This window comes from Bombus pascuorum, chromosome 8 (genome assembly GCF_905332965.1).
Source record: "Bombus pascuorum chromosome 8, iyBomPasc1.1, whole genome shotgun sequence".
Lineage (NCBI taxonomy): Eukaryota > Metazoa > Arthropoda > Insecta > Hymenoptera > Apidae > Bombus > Bombus pascuorum.
Genome location: NC_083495.1, coordinates 9,192,666 through 9,210,492, shown reverse-complemented (window position 1 = coordinate 9,210,492; position 17,827 = coordinate 9,192,666). Strand labels below are relative to the sequence as shown.

Below are 17,827 nucleotides of genomic sequence, written 5' to 3'. Positions count from 1 at the left end.
CTCTCGATCCCCTCGCTTACCACATTGGAAAAATTGTTCCCGCGATTTATCGGTTCGCGATCGCTCGGTTCTTTCAAACTGCCGCGTGGCGTACTCGCTCGCGCGTATCCCGGGTACGTGCGGGTCAACGTGCACTGGACAACTCTTTGGATTCTTTGGTCGCCCAAGGACAGCTCTTGTCTTGGTGATTACTCGACGACTGCTCGTCGTTTGCCTCGAATCGCGGGCGTTGTCATCACGCTGGTGATACCTGTAAATCTGTTGACGATTGAGTCGCGGCTCCGCAATGCTGTCCGATTGGTACTTCGGTACTCGAACAGGAACCTGCATTTCACGTCCTCCGTAATTCTAATCGAACCCGTGGGGGTGGACCCCACTGTGCTGTTGGGGCCTTGCCTTTGTAATACTGTTCTGCGGTCCCTCCCCGATTTCAACATGTTCCGTTGGTGTGTGTTAAATCGCAGGCCCATTTGCTGGTCACTGGTATCATCGTTAAGTACCATCGACCGTGATAAGATCCAAACGACGTGACAGGAATCGGGCGAAGGTCAATGCTTGGGTTAGGCTGAACCTTAGGGTTATCTGGTGCACGGGGCTACGTCGCGTAGGTTTGTTAGTTCTTTCGAGAGATCGCGTTTTCTTTCATAGTCTGATTGTTGGATCTCCTTTTCCATAGTAGCCTCATTTCTTTTCTTTCGTACCAAGATAGACAAATGTATCTTTGATACGGAATGTTGCCTATAGGGTTGCGAATTATTGTATGATGTTTGTACTGATCGATGTAATCGTTGTGTGTGAGATACATGTTGCGTTGTGTGGGAGATAGATATTGCATCGTGTAAGCTTTGATTTACGTTTGTAAAGATTCGTGTAACCGCTGCGTTGGAGATATATGTTTCGCAGTTAGGCTACGAAACAGCTATTTCTTTACGCAGGCCCATGATCACGTAGAGTCAGAACTCGACATTCTTGTCAACAGGTTGAATGTCGAGACCGATGCATAATGTTAAATAAATCATGGGCGGGTCTCTTGCGTAGTCACCTCCTCGTGGTGAGACCTGGTAATTGGCATCGTTTTCCAAAAATTAATCAGTTGATTAATCTTTGGAAAACGATACCAAGCTAAGAACTACGCACCAGTCCAGTTTGGGTCACCAAAAGCCGCGAAAAGAATTTTGGATGATCTAGACTGGACTGCACCGTGGGACATCGTTGGACGCCGTTTATGCCGTTGGACACCGTTGGACAACGTGGGACACAGTATGACACCGTAGGACACCATGGGTTATCTTGGGATAGCGTGGGGTACCGTTGCTCCAGTTTGGATCTCTATTCGCGGTGAGATCTGGAAACGTGTCATCGTTTTCAAAAAATGAAGCTTTACACTGTGTAATTACTTTGCTTTTCCGTGAGTTAATTAATCTTTGGCAAAACCATGGCGATCCGATAACTACACTAACATAGACTTGTCTAGGTCATCAAATTTTTCGTATTATTTTGGTGATCTAAACTGCACTGACAATCCATTGTGGGATGCCGTGGAATGTCGCAAGAACATCGTGGGGTAGCTATGTCTTAGTTTTTATTATATTTTCGTTTCTAATGAAGTTTCATAATATTTGTAATGATCTGTGTAGTCATTCTATACCAGACGAATTGTACATGGTGCATGTTTACTTTTAAGATTTTATAAATCCATGTAATCGCCATGCAAGAGATATATATTGTGTGATATATGCTTACTTTCAAGATTGTAAAGATCCATGTGATCATTCTGTGTGAGATAGATGGTGCGTGATGTTTGCTTAATTTTAAGTTTTAGATTTAACCATTAGTCGTAATTCTCAGCTTAAATAACCAACGTCTTAATTTTAATTGATCATAATGTAGGTCTTATACCTTAGTAAGGTACCTTAATAATTCTATGTACCTTAGTGAATTATTAGCATAATTTTAATTAAGTCTAAGATATATATAAGTTAAAGGCTCCTTTATTTAATCCTTTTAAATATGAAATTATTAAATAAAACAATTAATTTCACAAAGTGTTTCTAGTTTCAGTTTTTAAACTTCGCAGCAAGTTAAGGTCCTTCATACGAAAGGTTGCCAGTATGGCTGTAATTTAATGTACTTTAGTTTAAGTAAGTTTTAGTTCTGAAACTTCGATTAAGTTAATTTTAAGCCTCATTGTTGGAGGGTAAAGGCGGACAAGAAACAGCGGAGGACTTAATCTTTGTTTTAAGTTTTAATTTTAAACCTTAGTCCAAGTTTTAATTTTAAGTCCAAGTTATAAACATTAATTTTCGAATTAATTTTTTAAGTCTTAGGTTTAAGTCTTAGTTTTATGCCTTAGTTTTATGCCTTAGTTTTAAGACTTGTTTTTATGTTTCAAGTCAGGTCAGCATTGCTGTCAAGTTTTAATGTGAAGTCGTCTCGCATTTGTTTTAAGCCTCAATTTTAGTTTATTTATGAAGAGTGATCTATTTAATTGACATATTTATCCACAAGAACAGATTTTGGTGATCATTTTGCTCTTTTTGTTGGTTTTTTACTATTTTCATTGGGCGTAATTTGTTTATTTAAAGTATCGAGAAAGTGTGTAGCGAGTTTCTTAGACAGAGTACTTATACTTGATAATATATTTTATTTATAATTTTGTATGTACAAAACATTATGTAGTTTCAATACAAACCATAACTATATTGCATCGGTAACGTCGTATGTGGTACGAGAATAATAAGAATGTTAAAACAATGCGACAAATAGTATACAAATTTTCTTTTTCCTTTTTTGGTAATTCACAATTAAGTCATTATTAATACATTCTGATCAACGTAGAATCTTTACTTTAACAAATCAGTTTCATGATATAATAAAAACAGCTTCGTGATAACTAGAAATTTAGTTTCGGTTTTTTTAATTATTTTACTTTAACAGAATCGAAATTTTTTTAGTTCCAGTGTAAAGTAGGAATATGATTTAAGATTTCAGAATATTAATAATAGCGTAATGTAACAACATAAATTTAAGATTTTACAGCTAATATCATTATCTATTTAAATTGTAATAATTATAAAAACCAACGGAGACTGATTAATCTTATACTATTAGCAAAATAAGCGGCATTAATGCTAGTCATGTAAAAGATGGTCATTTGGAAATTGCCAAGTTTATTCTTCTACTAGCCCCTAGTTCGAAACCAAACAGTTGCCAGGACGAAAATGTGCGACGCGAAGTTTATTCTTTCAACTCGCGGTATTGTTCGCAAATACAACTTCATCTCGATGCTCGGGCAGAGTAGAACACAAATGGTCTTTCATGGAAGTTAAATGAGTGCACGAGGCTCATTAGACAGTAACAGCTCATCCTCTTCCTGTTGTTTCTTGTTGTCATGTCACAATGAGAAAAAGATCATACAACGAGCTAATGAGCGCAGAAGGAGCGAACTGGACTTGTCTAGTTTCAGTAAACTGATTAGTTTAACAAAAGTAACGTTTCGTGAATTGCGCCTCAATTAACAATACCTAATTATGATCATAAAATCAGAATCATAGTACTGCTAAAAATCGAAGTTCTGTAAGTAGGGAGCGTGTTAAGTTTATGGACTGTGGTTAACCTGACAGACAGATAAAAAGTCTCTTTATAATCATCTTTGGTAGATCTTTCAACTAGGACGACTGTGAGGTATTTTTGAAATCTTTGATTATATTAGAAAAAATTTAAATTTTTAGCTGATCTTATTTTAATTCGACTGAAGATAATCAACAATCTTATAATTCTTTCAAATCTAATGTATCTAAAATTTTTTAAATTCTGATATATTGAGAAAAATGGAAGAACTAAGTCGGTTAACGAGGAAGGAAAATCATAAAGATTTGCATTTAAAGAACTATTGATACGTCTCCCTCTGTACTCCTTCTACTTTAGTTTCATATTTCAAGGCAATTTCTCGCTACAATAAATTATTTCAATGCGAACTTCTTTTAGCTCTTTGATTGCTTTTCTGTGAGTTTAGTTGGACGATTGAGGATTTTTAACATTTTATAATGGAAGTCTGTCAAAGGAAAGGAGGTCATTAAAGATATGTAAAAATATATTATTAGATATATAGGATATATAAAAATATCTGTTATGTTATAATATGCAGTATAATTAAATATATTATAATAAAACTTATTATCGAAGAAACAAAAATATTACACAACAATGGCAATATTCTTAAGATATGTTATGTATGTATATTTAGTAAAATCTAAATTCTGTGTTAAAATAGTACGATGTTTCGATGAAATAAGAATAATATCAACGATTACAAATAAAATAACAAAGAGGAAATCTACGATAATGTAGATGGACGAATTCTAAATTATTACAATCTCAAAACAAAATATACACTTTGAAATATTTAACATGTTACTTTCAACCCAAATATATCCTGTATTGTTTAAAACATTTTGTATTTTACTTTCATGAAGTGTAACATTTCGTGAAGATATAAAAAAAGAAATAATGATTGCAACTACCACGCCGCTCTTTTCCCTAGAAGTGGTGAGTGTCCGTGCGGAATTCCTCCACGAAAAAAAAAAAAAAAAAACATAGTCAATGTGTTCAACATGATACCCTGGAATGGGATAGTGCAGGCTCTTGAATTCTTCGAGGTACCTGCCTATCTTATTCGTGTCATCCGGGCCTACCTGAGCGACAGGTACCTACGGAACATAAGAAGGGAGGCGACGAACACCTGTCACCACTACGAAGAGGGCGAGGTCACGGCCCAGTACACGGTGGAGTTTTCTCTGACATGTCCTGCAACTCGCAATTGGCGAAAGTTTGGGCCCTTCGTAAATCGCAAAGGCGATGCTGAGGGGGCAAAAAGAGTTCCTCGTAAGAGTTCCTATTGCGAAGAAGTAATGCTCGCAAAGGAGCGGGCAGAGTGGGAAAGGGTAAGCACTTCTAACCTTTGTAAGGTCTCGCGTTGCTCTAGGTGGTCATAGGGGTCGTCATGCCGAGAAGATTCTGGGTCCTCTTCGGACTTGCACGACGGCCCAGGGGATGACGAGATGTGTGGTCACAACACCCAAATTAGACCTAAGGAATGGCTCCCTAAGAATAGGAGAAGACGCAAGAGTTCTCCGGCAGCAATTTGAAAGAGGTCCCGGGGCACTCCTTTTAAGCGTTAGATCGGCCACCGTGGAGTTTTAGTCGGTAAATCCAACACCCAAAAGAGCGGCAGGGTGTCCATGAAGATTTCCCCACGTATAAAAAAAAATATATATATGTACAATTCTTATATTTTCTTGAAACTTAATACCATGTACGTAAAATATTAATACTTTAGTTCATAGAAATATCGTTATATATTCATATTATTATGTGTATAATTATAATAAACTGTATACATTATTTAAAGAAATAGAAAAAGCAACGGTATTTGGCATACAGCTAGATAAAAATATATTGAGATATAAAACTTTGTTTTTAATTCCTGTTTGATAGGAAAAATATATCAAAGAAACTTTTCGTTCCGTACGAAAGTAATGTTTCAAAAAACTTGCATGTCCTTTTTTAATGTAATTCTCGTACAGAGGAGTGTAAAGAATACTTTGACGTAGCAACACGTGCGCGGTTGGAATCAAGCCTGGAAAGCAGGTCAAAGCAATATGTACGTTTCATTCAAATTAATAGTATGCTCGACATTCGTCTGAACTATGTGACTGAAATTATAATATTATAATATAAATAAAACATGTTCCACGATATACGTATTCGTTGCCTGAAAATGAACAAAATAATGCTCCGAAATGTGGAAAAAATTACGTTTCATATATTTCTACAAACAATATCCACGAACGTTGACATATCAGGAATTTAAAAGATTTCATTTATGCACATTTGATTTATTTCTGTATGAGACATCATCCTCCAGCCATATGTACCATCTCAGCCGTATTCTGTATATTTAATCATGACATTTATAAAGGAACTAATTTGATTATCTTTAAACGTCACATTTTTTAAAGCATCTCTGATTTAATAATATCAAAGGGAAGAAATTTGTTAACGAACCACATTTACGGAAACCAAGAGACCCCGTCTCGTTATAAATTCGGCTAAATTAATATGGCGCATTTATTTCGTATTCCTGGTCGCCTCGGGATTTATTCGACGGTCGGGAAGTCTAAACACTTTATTAGATTGCATTCAGAGTCGCGAAAGAGACGCGATTTCCCCCAATTTATAACTGCGCTTTTATTCTCTGAGCGGTAGATGCGCGGCTGACTTTTCCGGCTTCCTGTTTTGCTACTTCACGTTCGTGCATACATAATAAAGCACGAGTGATATAACGCTGGAATATGCAAAAGCTTCTTTTCGTCGCGTAAGATGGCACGTATAACTAATATAATGACGTTCTCCTTTCTTTGTTATGGTATTTGAAATTCTAAAGCCGCGGCTTTTGTTATATTTATTGTTTCTTCTATGCAGGTGCGAGATATTTTGTTCGACGAATGCATCAAACGGCCTGGATTTTGGCGAATATAATCTTCTGTTGTAAATATTTGCCTCGTGTATGTTTGATCTGTATAATATTATGTGTAACATCGTCATATTACAGTAATTATACATTTACTGTATATATTTACTCAAATTACGCGTTATTGCGCGTTGTATTAGATTTTAATTGAAAATATTAATTTATCACAAGACCATTTCAAGGAAAAATCATACCTTGCATTGTGATCTTCATTTTTAAACTTTAAATTTAGGGAAACACGTTCGATCTATGATTTGAGACAATTCCATCCGTGGCTTTTATCTCTGCCATTTATCTCAACGAATGGAACTTTGAGTTTTCTTCACAACTAAGTGGTGACACATACAGGCTTTTCTACAGGTACACTTTCCTTTTTCATGAATTTGAACTACATTGGCGCATAAGTTTTCTTTTCCTCTTGAAAAACTTATTTCTTGACATTCGCAGTATTTTCTACAAGTACTGCTCAATTCTTTTTGTTTTCAGAGTATCTCAGATAGATAGAGATATATTCTTCTAAAATATTTTTGTTACATATCATAATTACGTTTAATGTTATTGTTGTTATTTCTTTATTCAGAGGTAGGATCATAATAGCTATTATTTTATTCTTTTGATAAATTTATTACACCGTTCTGAGTCGAAAAACCTTTATTACACATTCTTACATGGACTAGGGATAAAAACAATAAAACATCTTAAACCTATCGCTTAAATCTATCGACTGTATCTAGAACAATCTTCTAGTTACTATTTATTGTAACAACGCATCTGCATATGGATGTCGAGCACGAACTCACGTCGTCATTTTCAACAGTTATGTTCGCTTTCAATAATATATTGTTCTTCTTTTTCAGAATTAATTTCGAAAATCTGTCGCTTTACACTTTGATTAAATACGATAAAGTGTCAAATAATAAGGATATTATTATTATATTATTATGTAATAATACCGCTACCGAAAAACTAGAAAATTTTGAGTGAAGGAATAAAATAATAAATATAGATCAACCTTTCACGCAGAAAACTTATGAAATTTGAATAGGAGCATATCAAAAACACACAGGAAGTTTCAATATTTTACAACCTGACTATTATCCTAGAAGAAATGTCTCCCTTAAACATACTTCCGTAAGTTTCTACTTTAGTCAGGCAATTTCGTAAAGCGTTCGGCCAAATATTTTATAAGTAAACGCGACTTTCAAAGCTTTTAAAAGCATTTTCGATGCATTGTCTCAGTCCTCAGTATTGATGATATTGTAAACTGTAGTGTCTCTTGGGTAAAATACATTGGAAAAAGGATGGCTGGCTTGCCATAGGAATTTAACTATTTCGAATGCGAATATTTGGTTTTATTCCTTATTTGTTACTCGATTGCCATATCAAGAAATAATGATTTTAGGGGAAACGAATCGAACTGTTGAAGCAAAAACCGTTTTTCCTATACCAGTAAGTCATCGTTGCAGCAAATGAACAATGTGTATAATACTAGTATCTATTGCTTCAAATCCCATAATACAATATAAATCGGAAATCTATAATAAAATGTTTTCATTTGAAACTTCGTTTCCGAGAAAATCGAGTTTTACAACTTGTCAATGTACGTGAAGTTGACTAATTCCCGATTGAATACGCGCGGACAAAATCGGCAGGTGGTTATTCCACATACATAAGAAGATAAATCTAAAATGTGGAATGCAGTTTTTTCATTTGAAATCTCGTTTTCTAGGAAATGAAATTTGAAAATTTATCGAACACACATCGTATCGGGCTATGCACGTCGAAATTCGATTTTTACAAGAACGAAATTTCAAATGAAAAAATTATATTCCGCATTTTCTTAACGTGTGAATTATATCTTTATTTAAGTTCCAGAATTTTTCATGAACTTTTGATTTCTCGTGTAAGTTGTACATTGCCAACAGAACGGCGGAAGTTTTTAGTACAAAGCTGCCGTACGAGGTGTAGGTTTCCAGCCAAACGGCCTCGACGTGAAAGTGTTAAGAACTATAATTTGCGTCCTGAACAACAATGTTAAATCCCTACTCGGCCAGATATTCTCGCCACCACTGTTGTTGTTATAATATAAAAAGTATTCTTATCTTTTTATATAAAAGCGTGAACAATTATATTATCATTAAAAACGAGTAAGAAATGTAACAAACTGTACAAATGACTCGAATCAACATTTTTATTTAAAAAATAAATCATTCCTTAGAATCTTGCTCAAGAATAGCAATGTAGTTATGATCGTTTCTTATTAATGTCTACTGACACTATTTTTCTTCGACAAAATAATAGTCTAAATAATTTATAAATGATCCAAATTGTAATTATAATTGAGATTACCATCATAGATATAACATCCAACAATAGATATTGATACCATGTTAATTCTGCAGCTGCTGTTTTTAAAGAATTTGGTCCATGACGAAGTAAATATTCTATCCAATAAACTGCTTCATCCAATGGTGGAATTAGCCGATCTTTGAACTGCGAAGAAGCTTTTCGTGCCATATCCGTGTAGCTGTGAATTATATTATAATTATTTGTATCTTCCACCCCATATTCCACATAATATTAAAATTGATTAATAAAATTTTCAAATATTCAATTGCAAGGTGTTTCTTACAATATTTCATGATAATTTTATTAATTAAATTTTAATTATTATAGATTTATTATGGATTTATTAAATTTATTACTTCAGTAAACATTAATTTTAATATATTCTCTAAAATATTTGAAAATACATTCATATTTTATTAAAAATGTAAATTAATGTTAGGTATCTCAATAATGTGATAAAGAATATACACATCTTTTATCAAAAATTGTTCGATAATAATTTTTCAATTAATTGAAGGATTTGTTATGTATTAAATTTGCATGACTCCTGGTTTTAAGATAATACTTTATACTATTGTTTGCAATATACAAATTCTCTGCATCAGCTGCTAACGTAGCCTTTTATTTTACTCTGCAGCTCTACATAAAACCCTATGTTCAGCTGTGAGATGCAGATTTTCTTATCGCGATTCTCTCCGCAAATTTTTTATCTTGTTTATACACGTGAGCAATACACGTATGTAAATTTCACTTGTTAACTGATCATATATTTTTCAAAACTAATGTAATATTTTAATAACACCTTCTCTATGATAATCAATTAAGTTTAATATTAAGACCAATGATTTAAAGTTTGTAGCTCCTCATTCTCCGATAAAAAATTTTTACGTTTAAGGAAAATGTGAAAGAATCATTATTCAAATATGCAGTTTCTCATTTCAATTTTACTCTGAAAACTTTCTTCAAACATTTAAAGCCCCTTTCTCGATCGAAACGAAACCAAAATTTCATCAAATTTACAAATGTCGAGGATCGCAGCAAAGTTAATAAAGAATTGAAAACGAAATAATTTTCAAATTCAGCTTTCAGAACTGACGTCTCTCATTTATTAAACGTTTACTCTACTTAAACGATTCAATACATCAACAGATGTTTACTCTTTCGACTCGTGTGCCAGAAAAAATGATTTGCATAATTGAAAAACAGCATGATAGTTAAAAAGTTCTCAATATAATTAAAATTGGCAACTGGAACATTGTTATCCTCGATTTGCACCGAACAATTTCCAATGTTCTTTCAGTTTAAAACATCTCGTACACGGCTAAAACACGCATCGTATGTAATCTAGTATACTAACTTCATTATTATACTTGATTACCTATCGCGGCAACGATTCTGATGCTACAATTTTAATAGACCGTTTTTAATAAATTTAATAGATTCACCGACTATGTTCACGGTTGATCCGATAAAATTTCAGACCGTTTAGATCTGCGATGTTCACCGACGAAGACGTTTACACTTGGGAGTAATTGTAATCGTTAACAATGATTTGTAGCGGGACACACGATTAATGGGGGAGGCAGCGAGGGGAGTTTGTAATTAATGTACGATCGATTCGAAAATCGACGATGAAATTCAGTACGCGTGGCCCGTTTATCGGGAGGCGATTGCTATCTGCCAAATGCATACCGCCGATACAATTGTAATGCAGAAACGTTCCTCCGATGTTACCCTCATCTGTACAGGCGAGAACGTTTAACCGATGTTTACAATTTCCAGATGATGAAGAGTATCTGTGCACTGAACACCATATGCCATCTGTGTTTCTTGGAATTTTGGTATAGTTTCTTGGAAAATGAAATTTTTGAAATTTGGAAATTTCATTGTAGAAGGAGTTACTAAAAATTTCTTCTTTGTAAAAGATATTGCTAAATATAAATATCTTCGATTATCTCGTAAGTACTATAAAATAATTATAATTAATTGAAATATTTTTAAATAGTTTGTAGAATTTTTTTCAATTGTGCGCATGCAGTCATAAAGGAAAATATGTTATGTCTATAGATAGCTGATGAAGTAGAGCTAGCGGGAAAATCTCTTTGACGTTCTTTCTCTCATTTGATTCTTCGATTCGCTACCCGAACTATGAAATTTCCATTTGCACGAAGAACGAAGATTCTGATTACCTCTTGTTCACGAGCAGTTCGCTCAAAGCGTTCGATACTGACGCGTATGAAAGTTGACGGTAATCCAGCTTCAGAGCCAACTCCTTTTTCACGAAGTAGGCCATGTTCAAGTGCTGATCTCCAAACAGGGGTATACCGAGAATCGGTACCCCGCAATAAACTGCCTCTTGAGTCCCTAGCAATCCGCCGTGTGTAATAAATAGCCGCACATTCGGGTGACCTGGTAATTTTCAAACCAATAAAGTTAAACCTTTTGTGATATTTTTTCTTTTCTTTTTTTTTTTTTTTTTCTCGTGGAGTGGTTCCGTGAAAATAATAAATGTTAGGTTCAGTAATAAGAACATATTGTATGGAATGATTTACGCATTCTAGGGAGCTATAATGCACATAAAAGTTCGATTTTATAAATATACGTTACCTAGTAATCTGTACTCTTAAGTAACATCTTCATTCTTTCGTATCGCTAATAATTTAAAAGTTGAATAGTTATAGTTTCACATATATATATGCCTACATATATTCACAAAAAGACATAACACTGAAGATACTTCAATTGAAACGAAAAAATATTTTAGGGAAATTTCATTTAAATACTCCGGGAGATCGCAAGACAATGATTTGAAGGAATAATGTACCAAGAAATTGAATAATGAACAAATTTGTCAATAACGCTTCGAATCTCGTTTGTGCATCTAAATCAATTACTTGAACAGCGATCGTTTGCATACAAAGCGATCTGATTGCTAACAGCATACGAAATGGAACATGCAGGTAACGTATGTGGAAATTTGGATCCATCCCAAGATTTAACCTAGACCTAGCCTAAATTTAAGCCTGTCCTAATTCACACATTATTCTCCTAGTCCTATAACTTGCTCTTTATTTACGACGTACTAAACCCGTGAATTGTACGAAATTCTATAACGCTCTGAACGTGACACGTATGTCAAATCATGCGATATCGCGATATTAAAATACAGCGCTACCTCGATAAACTTTAATAATAGCTCATATAAACAGATCTTATTCGAAACAAAATAGCTGAGCGAACTGCGACCAAAGGAAATTATGTACCGGTTGTCAGTAAAGTGATTTAGAAATTTTCATAGCTTAACACTCTTTTCACAAATAATAATTAAAGACAGCAAGGTGTTACAAGGTAGATTTCGTTTTTGGGGAATTGAAAATCGTGGCGAATATTTCATTATCTACTTTCATATTCATTAAATCAAATGAGATTTTGCAATTTATTTTATCATGTATATATTTATTTTAGTAAAAAAAACATTGTAAATATTGAATAAATATGGAACGTGATACACAGAGAAATATAAAAATGATCTATAATGAAAGTAAAATTTAAGTCAATTTGTTAAATTATATGGCTCGTATATTATCGTGCATCAGAAATGAGTTCTATACGGTATAAAATATATCTAGAAATGTATCGTATTTTTCATATCCTTCAGATGTTCTATTTAATTTAGATGTTATATTGATTTAGTTCGTTGATGTACGATTGGAACATTATTGGAATACTTCTTATAAATTTTCATCTTTCTGTTAATAATAGCAAACACTACACAATCGCGGTTCGCTATATCTATGTAACTACAATTCAAAACATTGAATTGCTCTCCTTTTGAAAGTCCACTTCTTCCGTATTGAAAACAAACTAATTTTCAGCAGGCAATCTCAGAAGAAATAAAGTTTCGAGTTGCTTTTTGAGGCTTGTTGCTCAACAATAGTGATGCACTTAACCTTATTTTTCAAAGTTCGAGGATGAATTTACTTCTGCATAAAGCACGCTTGCATATCTTTTTTTTAAAGCATTTTTTTCTTTAATATAAACTGGAAAAATATCAAAAAAAGTGTTCTGTGTGAAAAATGAAAAATTACCATTCATTTTGTAGTATAGAAAAAATGTACAAGTTAAATACTTTTTTAAAAAAATCTTTGTCGTTTATTGGCCATCTGTTACAAATGGCCATAAACAAATATTGTAATCTTAAGTTTAAACATAGTACTATAAATGTCTTATTAAATGCAAATATTTTATTTTCAGGAATAAATACATTTACGTATTTAGCAGTGCAGCTCTATTGATGTTTAAAATATTCAATTCATGAATTAGTATCCAGTCGCTTTCAAAGGTATTCGTTAATTTTTAAAAATTTGTATGCTTTATGACTTTTTTCTATCCTTTCGCCGGTTCAAAAAATCTGTTGAATAATTCAACGAACTCGCATCGTATTTTCTACCATTCTGTTTTCAGTATTTTACAAAACTGATTTCTACTTTGCGTTTCCTTTTCACCTTTGATTCGATCTAAATCCCATATGTATTTTAGAATATTTAGGTCAGATTTTTATGTATTGCAGCATTTTTAATATTTCGACAGCCAAGAAGAATAAAAAACAATGGAAAATTAGTTATCGAGGAAAGAGCATTTAAAGATTAGTCAACTCGAAATACACGTGCTTTTAACTAATAATGAATTGACATCAATTTTTAGAAATATCTATAAATTGAAAGAATTCAATTCTTTTATACTATTTCTATGTATACTTCATATTTTAATGAAGTATACTAAACTGTACTAAAAATCTGGGTTTCTAAGCTTAAAAAGAAGCTTAAACAAGTTTAAAATTTTCACGAGCATAAATTAAAAGATATCACTTTTCTATCAGAAGATAACAGCTATGTACTTCCTTTCGGGGATTCATCTTATTTAATGTTTCCTTAGGATATTTAAAACGACAGAGGTACAGAAACTCGGGGTAGGTTAAACGCTATATAGATAGCTTAGAATATCGTATTATAAAATAAACTACAATTATATCTGACTACACAAAACTGGATTATTGACAACAAATGGGGCATAGCTAGTATATGTAGATAATGAGTATAAAAGGTGCTCGATATTCGGGCAAATTGATCTATAAATTATTTAACGTTAATGCATACTTTAAATCAGTTTTATTCGATTTCGGGGTTCAATATCCGGAATCATAAATGGAGTTGTCGATTGTATGAGAGAATATACTGTTGTCCTATTAATACGAACACAGATACATGAAACAAATTATTGGTACGAATTAGGAGGTCAAGGGAAAAAATCGAAACCTTTGAATTATTTGAAATTCAACTATTCGTTCTAACTGTGGATACGCAAAACAAAAATAAATTTTTTCATTTAATTTCACGATAAAAATATAATCTTAAAAGTATTCTCTTTTAACGTGCAAAAAATATAAAATCAATACGCCTAAATTATTAAACTTAAAAGTATACGTATGTATATTTTATACGTTTCAATTTCCTCGTACAAAACAGTGTTATATATTTAAAAAAATATATTTTTTAATGTCACTGTAAAAATGAACATTAAATATTGTATGATTATGAATTACTGTAAATTATTATTACTAATCCGATTGATTAGTGACTATTATTACCTGTTATTAATTAATGATAATAAATGTTAACTATAAGAGAACGATGAATAAGATATCTTATATTAAACAATATATTGTACATTACTATTCTAATACTATCTTCCATATATTTAATGAAAAGCTAATGATAATTTTGTCAGCTTCTACGCTAATACGTCTCCTTTCTTGAAGACAATAGATCTTTTGTCAGTATAATAAACGTTAATAATTACTAAGGAAATAATTACTTTCATTAATTTACATTCCATCTTTCCTCTTTCTTTAATTTATATTCTCTTTCCTCTTTCTATTTTAGGAAAAATATTTCATACGTCATTATATGTAGTTATATACAGAAAACGTGATGTAATACCTCTAGGCTACGAATTTAGGCACAAATGAAATTTGTGCATCTTACAAATATCTCATTTCAATTAATTCAATACTACGTATCATCTCTAAACATAATGGTCTAGTTTAACATAATTTAACTGCTGATTTCTATGTATTTTATGCATCTTTGATCGGTGCACCCAACAAATATTTTAAACCATTTTTATTTTGTCAAAAACAATGACCCTTCGTAGAAACTTTATTCCTAGCTTTCTAGCGACTAGATTTACTCTTACTAAACTTATCTTTTCACAAAAGGAATTATGTAATCAGATCTCTCTTGCGTTACAATTAACTACTACAATTTGTATTTTCACGCCGTCTATCGCTTACTTAAGTATTATTAAAAGTATTTACTAGACTAATATTAAAATGAGTACATAGCATAAATATTACTAGAATATGTTCGTTGTCTAGAATTTTACTACATACTTTTACTCCAACATAACGTACTTTTTTCTACATACTTTTTTCTTCCAACGTAACATATCTCTGTTCAGTCGATCAACATTTTGCTCATAAATGTACAGATCGAAAACCCGAACCGAGAACACGAGAAAGTTACGGAACCTTCGACACGGAAAGCAGCAAAAACCACGCATAAAAGCATTCGCAGGTTTTTTATGGCCACCATAGGATAATATTCTCTCGATGCTTAAACTTTCCGGTACTAGTAAAGAAGAATATATACGTACACAATATGGAGAGCTGGGGCGCCCATTCGATGCACTTAACGTTCTTGGGCAGCGTGGGCATTTTCCCTCCGGTGCACTTCCATAGTATTTGCTGCGGTACTTGCTCGAATGCTCTGTAAAAAGCTGCTAACGCCTGCTCCGACATGGTGGACGAGTCTATTTGCGATCCTAGACTAAAGTAAATAACACCGTTTTTGCTGTGCGAGTCAAGAAAATTCTGAAGATCTTCCGGCAACGATGGTGGACTTGATGACAGTATGTGAATACCACCCAGTTCCTTGAATCCTGGCGCCAAGGCTCGCGCAGTGCTAACTGCTGCATGTCCGTTTGTTATTACCAATGATATTCTTGATCTTAGAGTGTCAAAGTCGGGCAGATCGTCACCGAAATGTCTTTTGGCAATTTCGTAACCTGGCTTATCTGATAAGTATCTGTAACAGAATTGAAAGTGTCGAGTATTGACACAGCGGATTCCACGTGAAGTAAGTACTCGCTTAAGGAATTAAATTAGAAAATCTAGAAGTACTTTGTTTACCGTTCCGACACAAATAACATTGATTATTTCGATTAGAAGATTTATGAAGCTTGTTACCCTTTACTCCGTCTGAATAATTACTTATTACATAAATAAAATTACGATTGCAATATTACAAAGAATTCGTAAAAACAAATGTACAAAATACTACGTTCCATTGAAAGACGATCATACATACAAGTTTTTGTTACATCTTATAAAATAGCCATTCTGATTTAAGTAGTTATAATTTATCATAATATATTTACTTCACAACATGTGAAGCAAGAATAAAATACTTGTTATCCATCATGGCATAAAAATTAATTAATCAACGCAGCAATTCCGCAGTGAAACTTTTTAACATTTTATTTTAACAAAAATCATTTTGTCATCAGCGTGTACACAAAATTATATTATGTTAAATTCTTGAGAACAAACGAAGCTTATAAATGTCTCATTTCAATCAATTCGATACTACGTATCATCTCTAAACATAATGATCTAGTTTAACATAATTCAACTGCTGATTTCTATATATTTATGGGTAATTTGAAGGTGCAAATTAATTTGTATAATTTTATAACGATTCTACAAAAGTAAACACGATACAGTAGTATTAATTTGCTTTACTTGTATGCGAATTTGGTGACTAGAAAATCCACAAAGTTAATGGATCTCTCAAAGAAATTCATCTGATCCGTTACACCGTTCATCCAGTGCGGGATATAGCTAGGGATTTCAGGATTCCTCATAATCTCGTTCGTCCATGGTAGAATGACGCTGCTGGTAGCTCCAACTGTGATCGGTATGTTCAAAGTATGAACGATACCAAGAAAACAATCAGTGGCAAAGAGTTCTATGATGCAAACATCAAACTTTTCCTTCGATCGCAGAAGTTTCTTCAACGCCGGATGATTCAGCACAGGATCGCATGTTGGTACACCACGACTAAGTACTCCTCTAAGTACTTCCCATTTAGATGCTTTAAAAGAGTTTGGCACTGTCTTCGTGCCAACCAAACTTGGTAAACTCGAACTTATATCAATATCTGTAAAATTAGGCAAAGGCGTTTTCTGAGGGAAAAAGTTCACTGACACCACCTGATGACCATTTTCTGCAAGTTTCTTCAACAATGGCTCGAACACGATGTAATGACTTTTTGCTTGATGCGGAAATAACACCAAGATTCTTGCACCATTAACACCGAATATTACGCAACTAATCACTGATAGTAGAAACTGGAAGTTCATTACGGCGGCAAATGAATAAAGAGGGAAGTTTGACTTTAATGCACAAGAAGAAAGAAATTATTCTCAAAAACTATACATGGGGATAAGGTTAAACATAGCAATACAGTCACTGTGAGAACAGAAGGTCGAACGAAACGAATGGAATGTTGGAGTAACAAAAATGACGAAAAGATAAGTGCGCGGTATCGATATGAAATAAACTGTAGTAGTGTAGTCAGTCAAGGTTGTTTCCATATCTACGGACGTTTATTATCTTTTTATCATTGGCATGATACAAATTTGTGTATACATTAGATTTCTATGAATACGCAGAACCATCAAATGTTTGTTGAATTTTTATCTAGAAAGTTGTTTACATGTTTACTGTTACGAAGTTTTTATTTGGACAATCTTGCGTAAGAAATTTTTTAATTAAATTTCCATAATTCCATAATAATAGGATGTATAGGAAAAAAGATTAGAAAC

At 33.1% G+C, this 17,827-nt stretch overlaps 1 protein-coding gene across 1 annotated transcript; it reads right to left on the bottom strand.

Moving 5' to 3' along the window:
* Nucleotides 1-7,322: 7,322 nt before the first annotated feature.
* LOC132909595 (UDP-glycosyltransferase UGT5-like) lies at nucleotides 7,323-17,487 on the bottom strand. Its single transcript, XM_060964518.1, has 4 exons — nucleotides 16,743-17,487; nucleotides 15,596-16,026; nucleotides 11,071-11,290; nucleotides 7,323-9,059 (listed from the first exon to the last, which is right to left on the bottom strand). Exons 1-4 carry the CDS (start codon nucleotides 17,360-17,362, stop codon nucleotides 8,777-8,779), a joined length of 1,554 nt encoding a protein of 517 aa, XP_060820501.1. The 5' UTR covers nucleotides 17,363-17,487; the 3' UTR covers nucleotides 7,323-8,776.
* Between the last annotated feature and the right edge of the window lie 340 nt (nucleotides 17,488-17,827).

What these genes read in the sequence shown, in the direction of transcription:
- LOC132909595 (XM_060964518.1), bottom strand. Translation starts at nt 17,362, where the DNA reads ATGAACTTCCAGTTTCTACTATCAGTGATTAGTTGCGTAATATTCGGT. An exon ending in GCCCCAGCTCTCCATATTGT is followed by an intron (nt 11,291 to 15,595) that starts GTACGTATATAT and finishes GAAAATTACCAG; the next exon opens with GTCACCCGAATGTGCGGCTA. An exon ending in GAACTGCTCGTGAACAAGAG is followed by an intron (nt 9,060 to 11,070) that starts GTAATCAGAATC and finishes TATAATTCACAG; the next exon opens with CTACACGGATATGGCACGAA.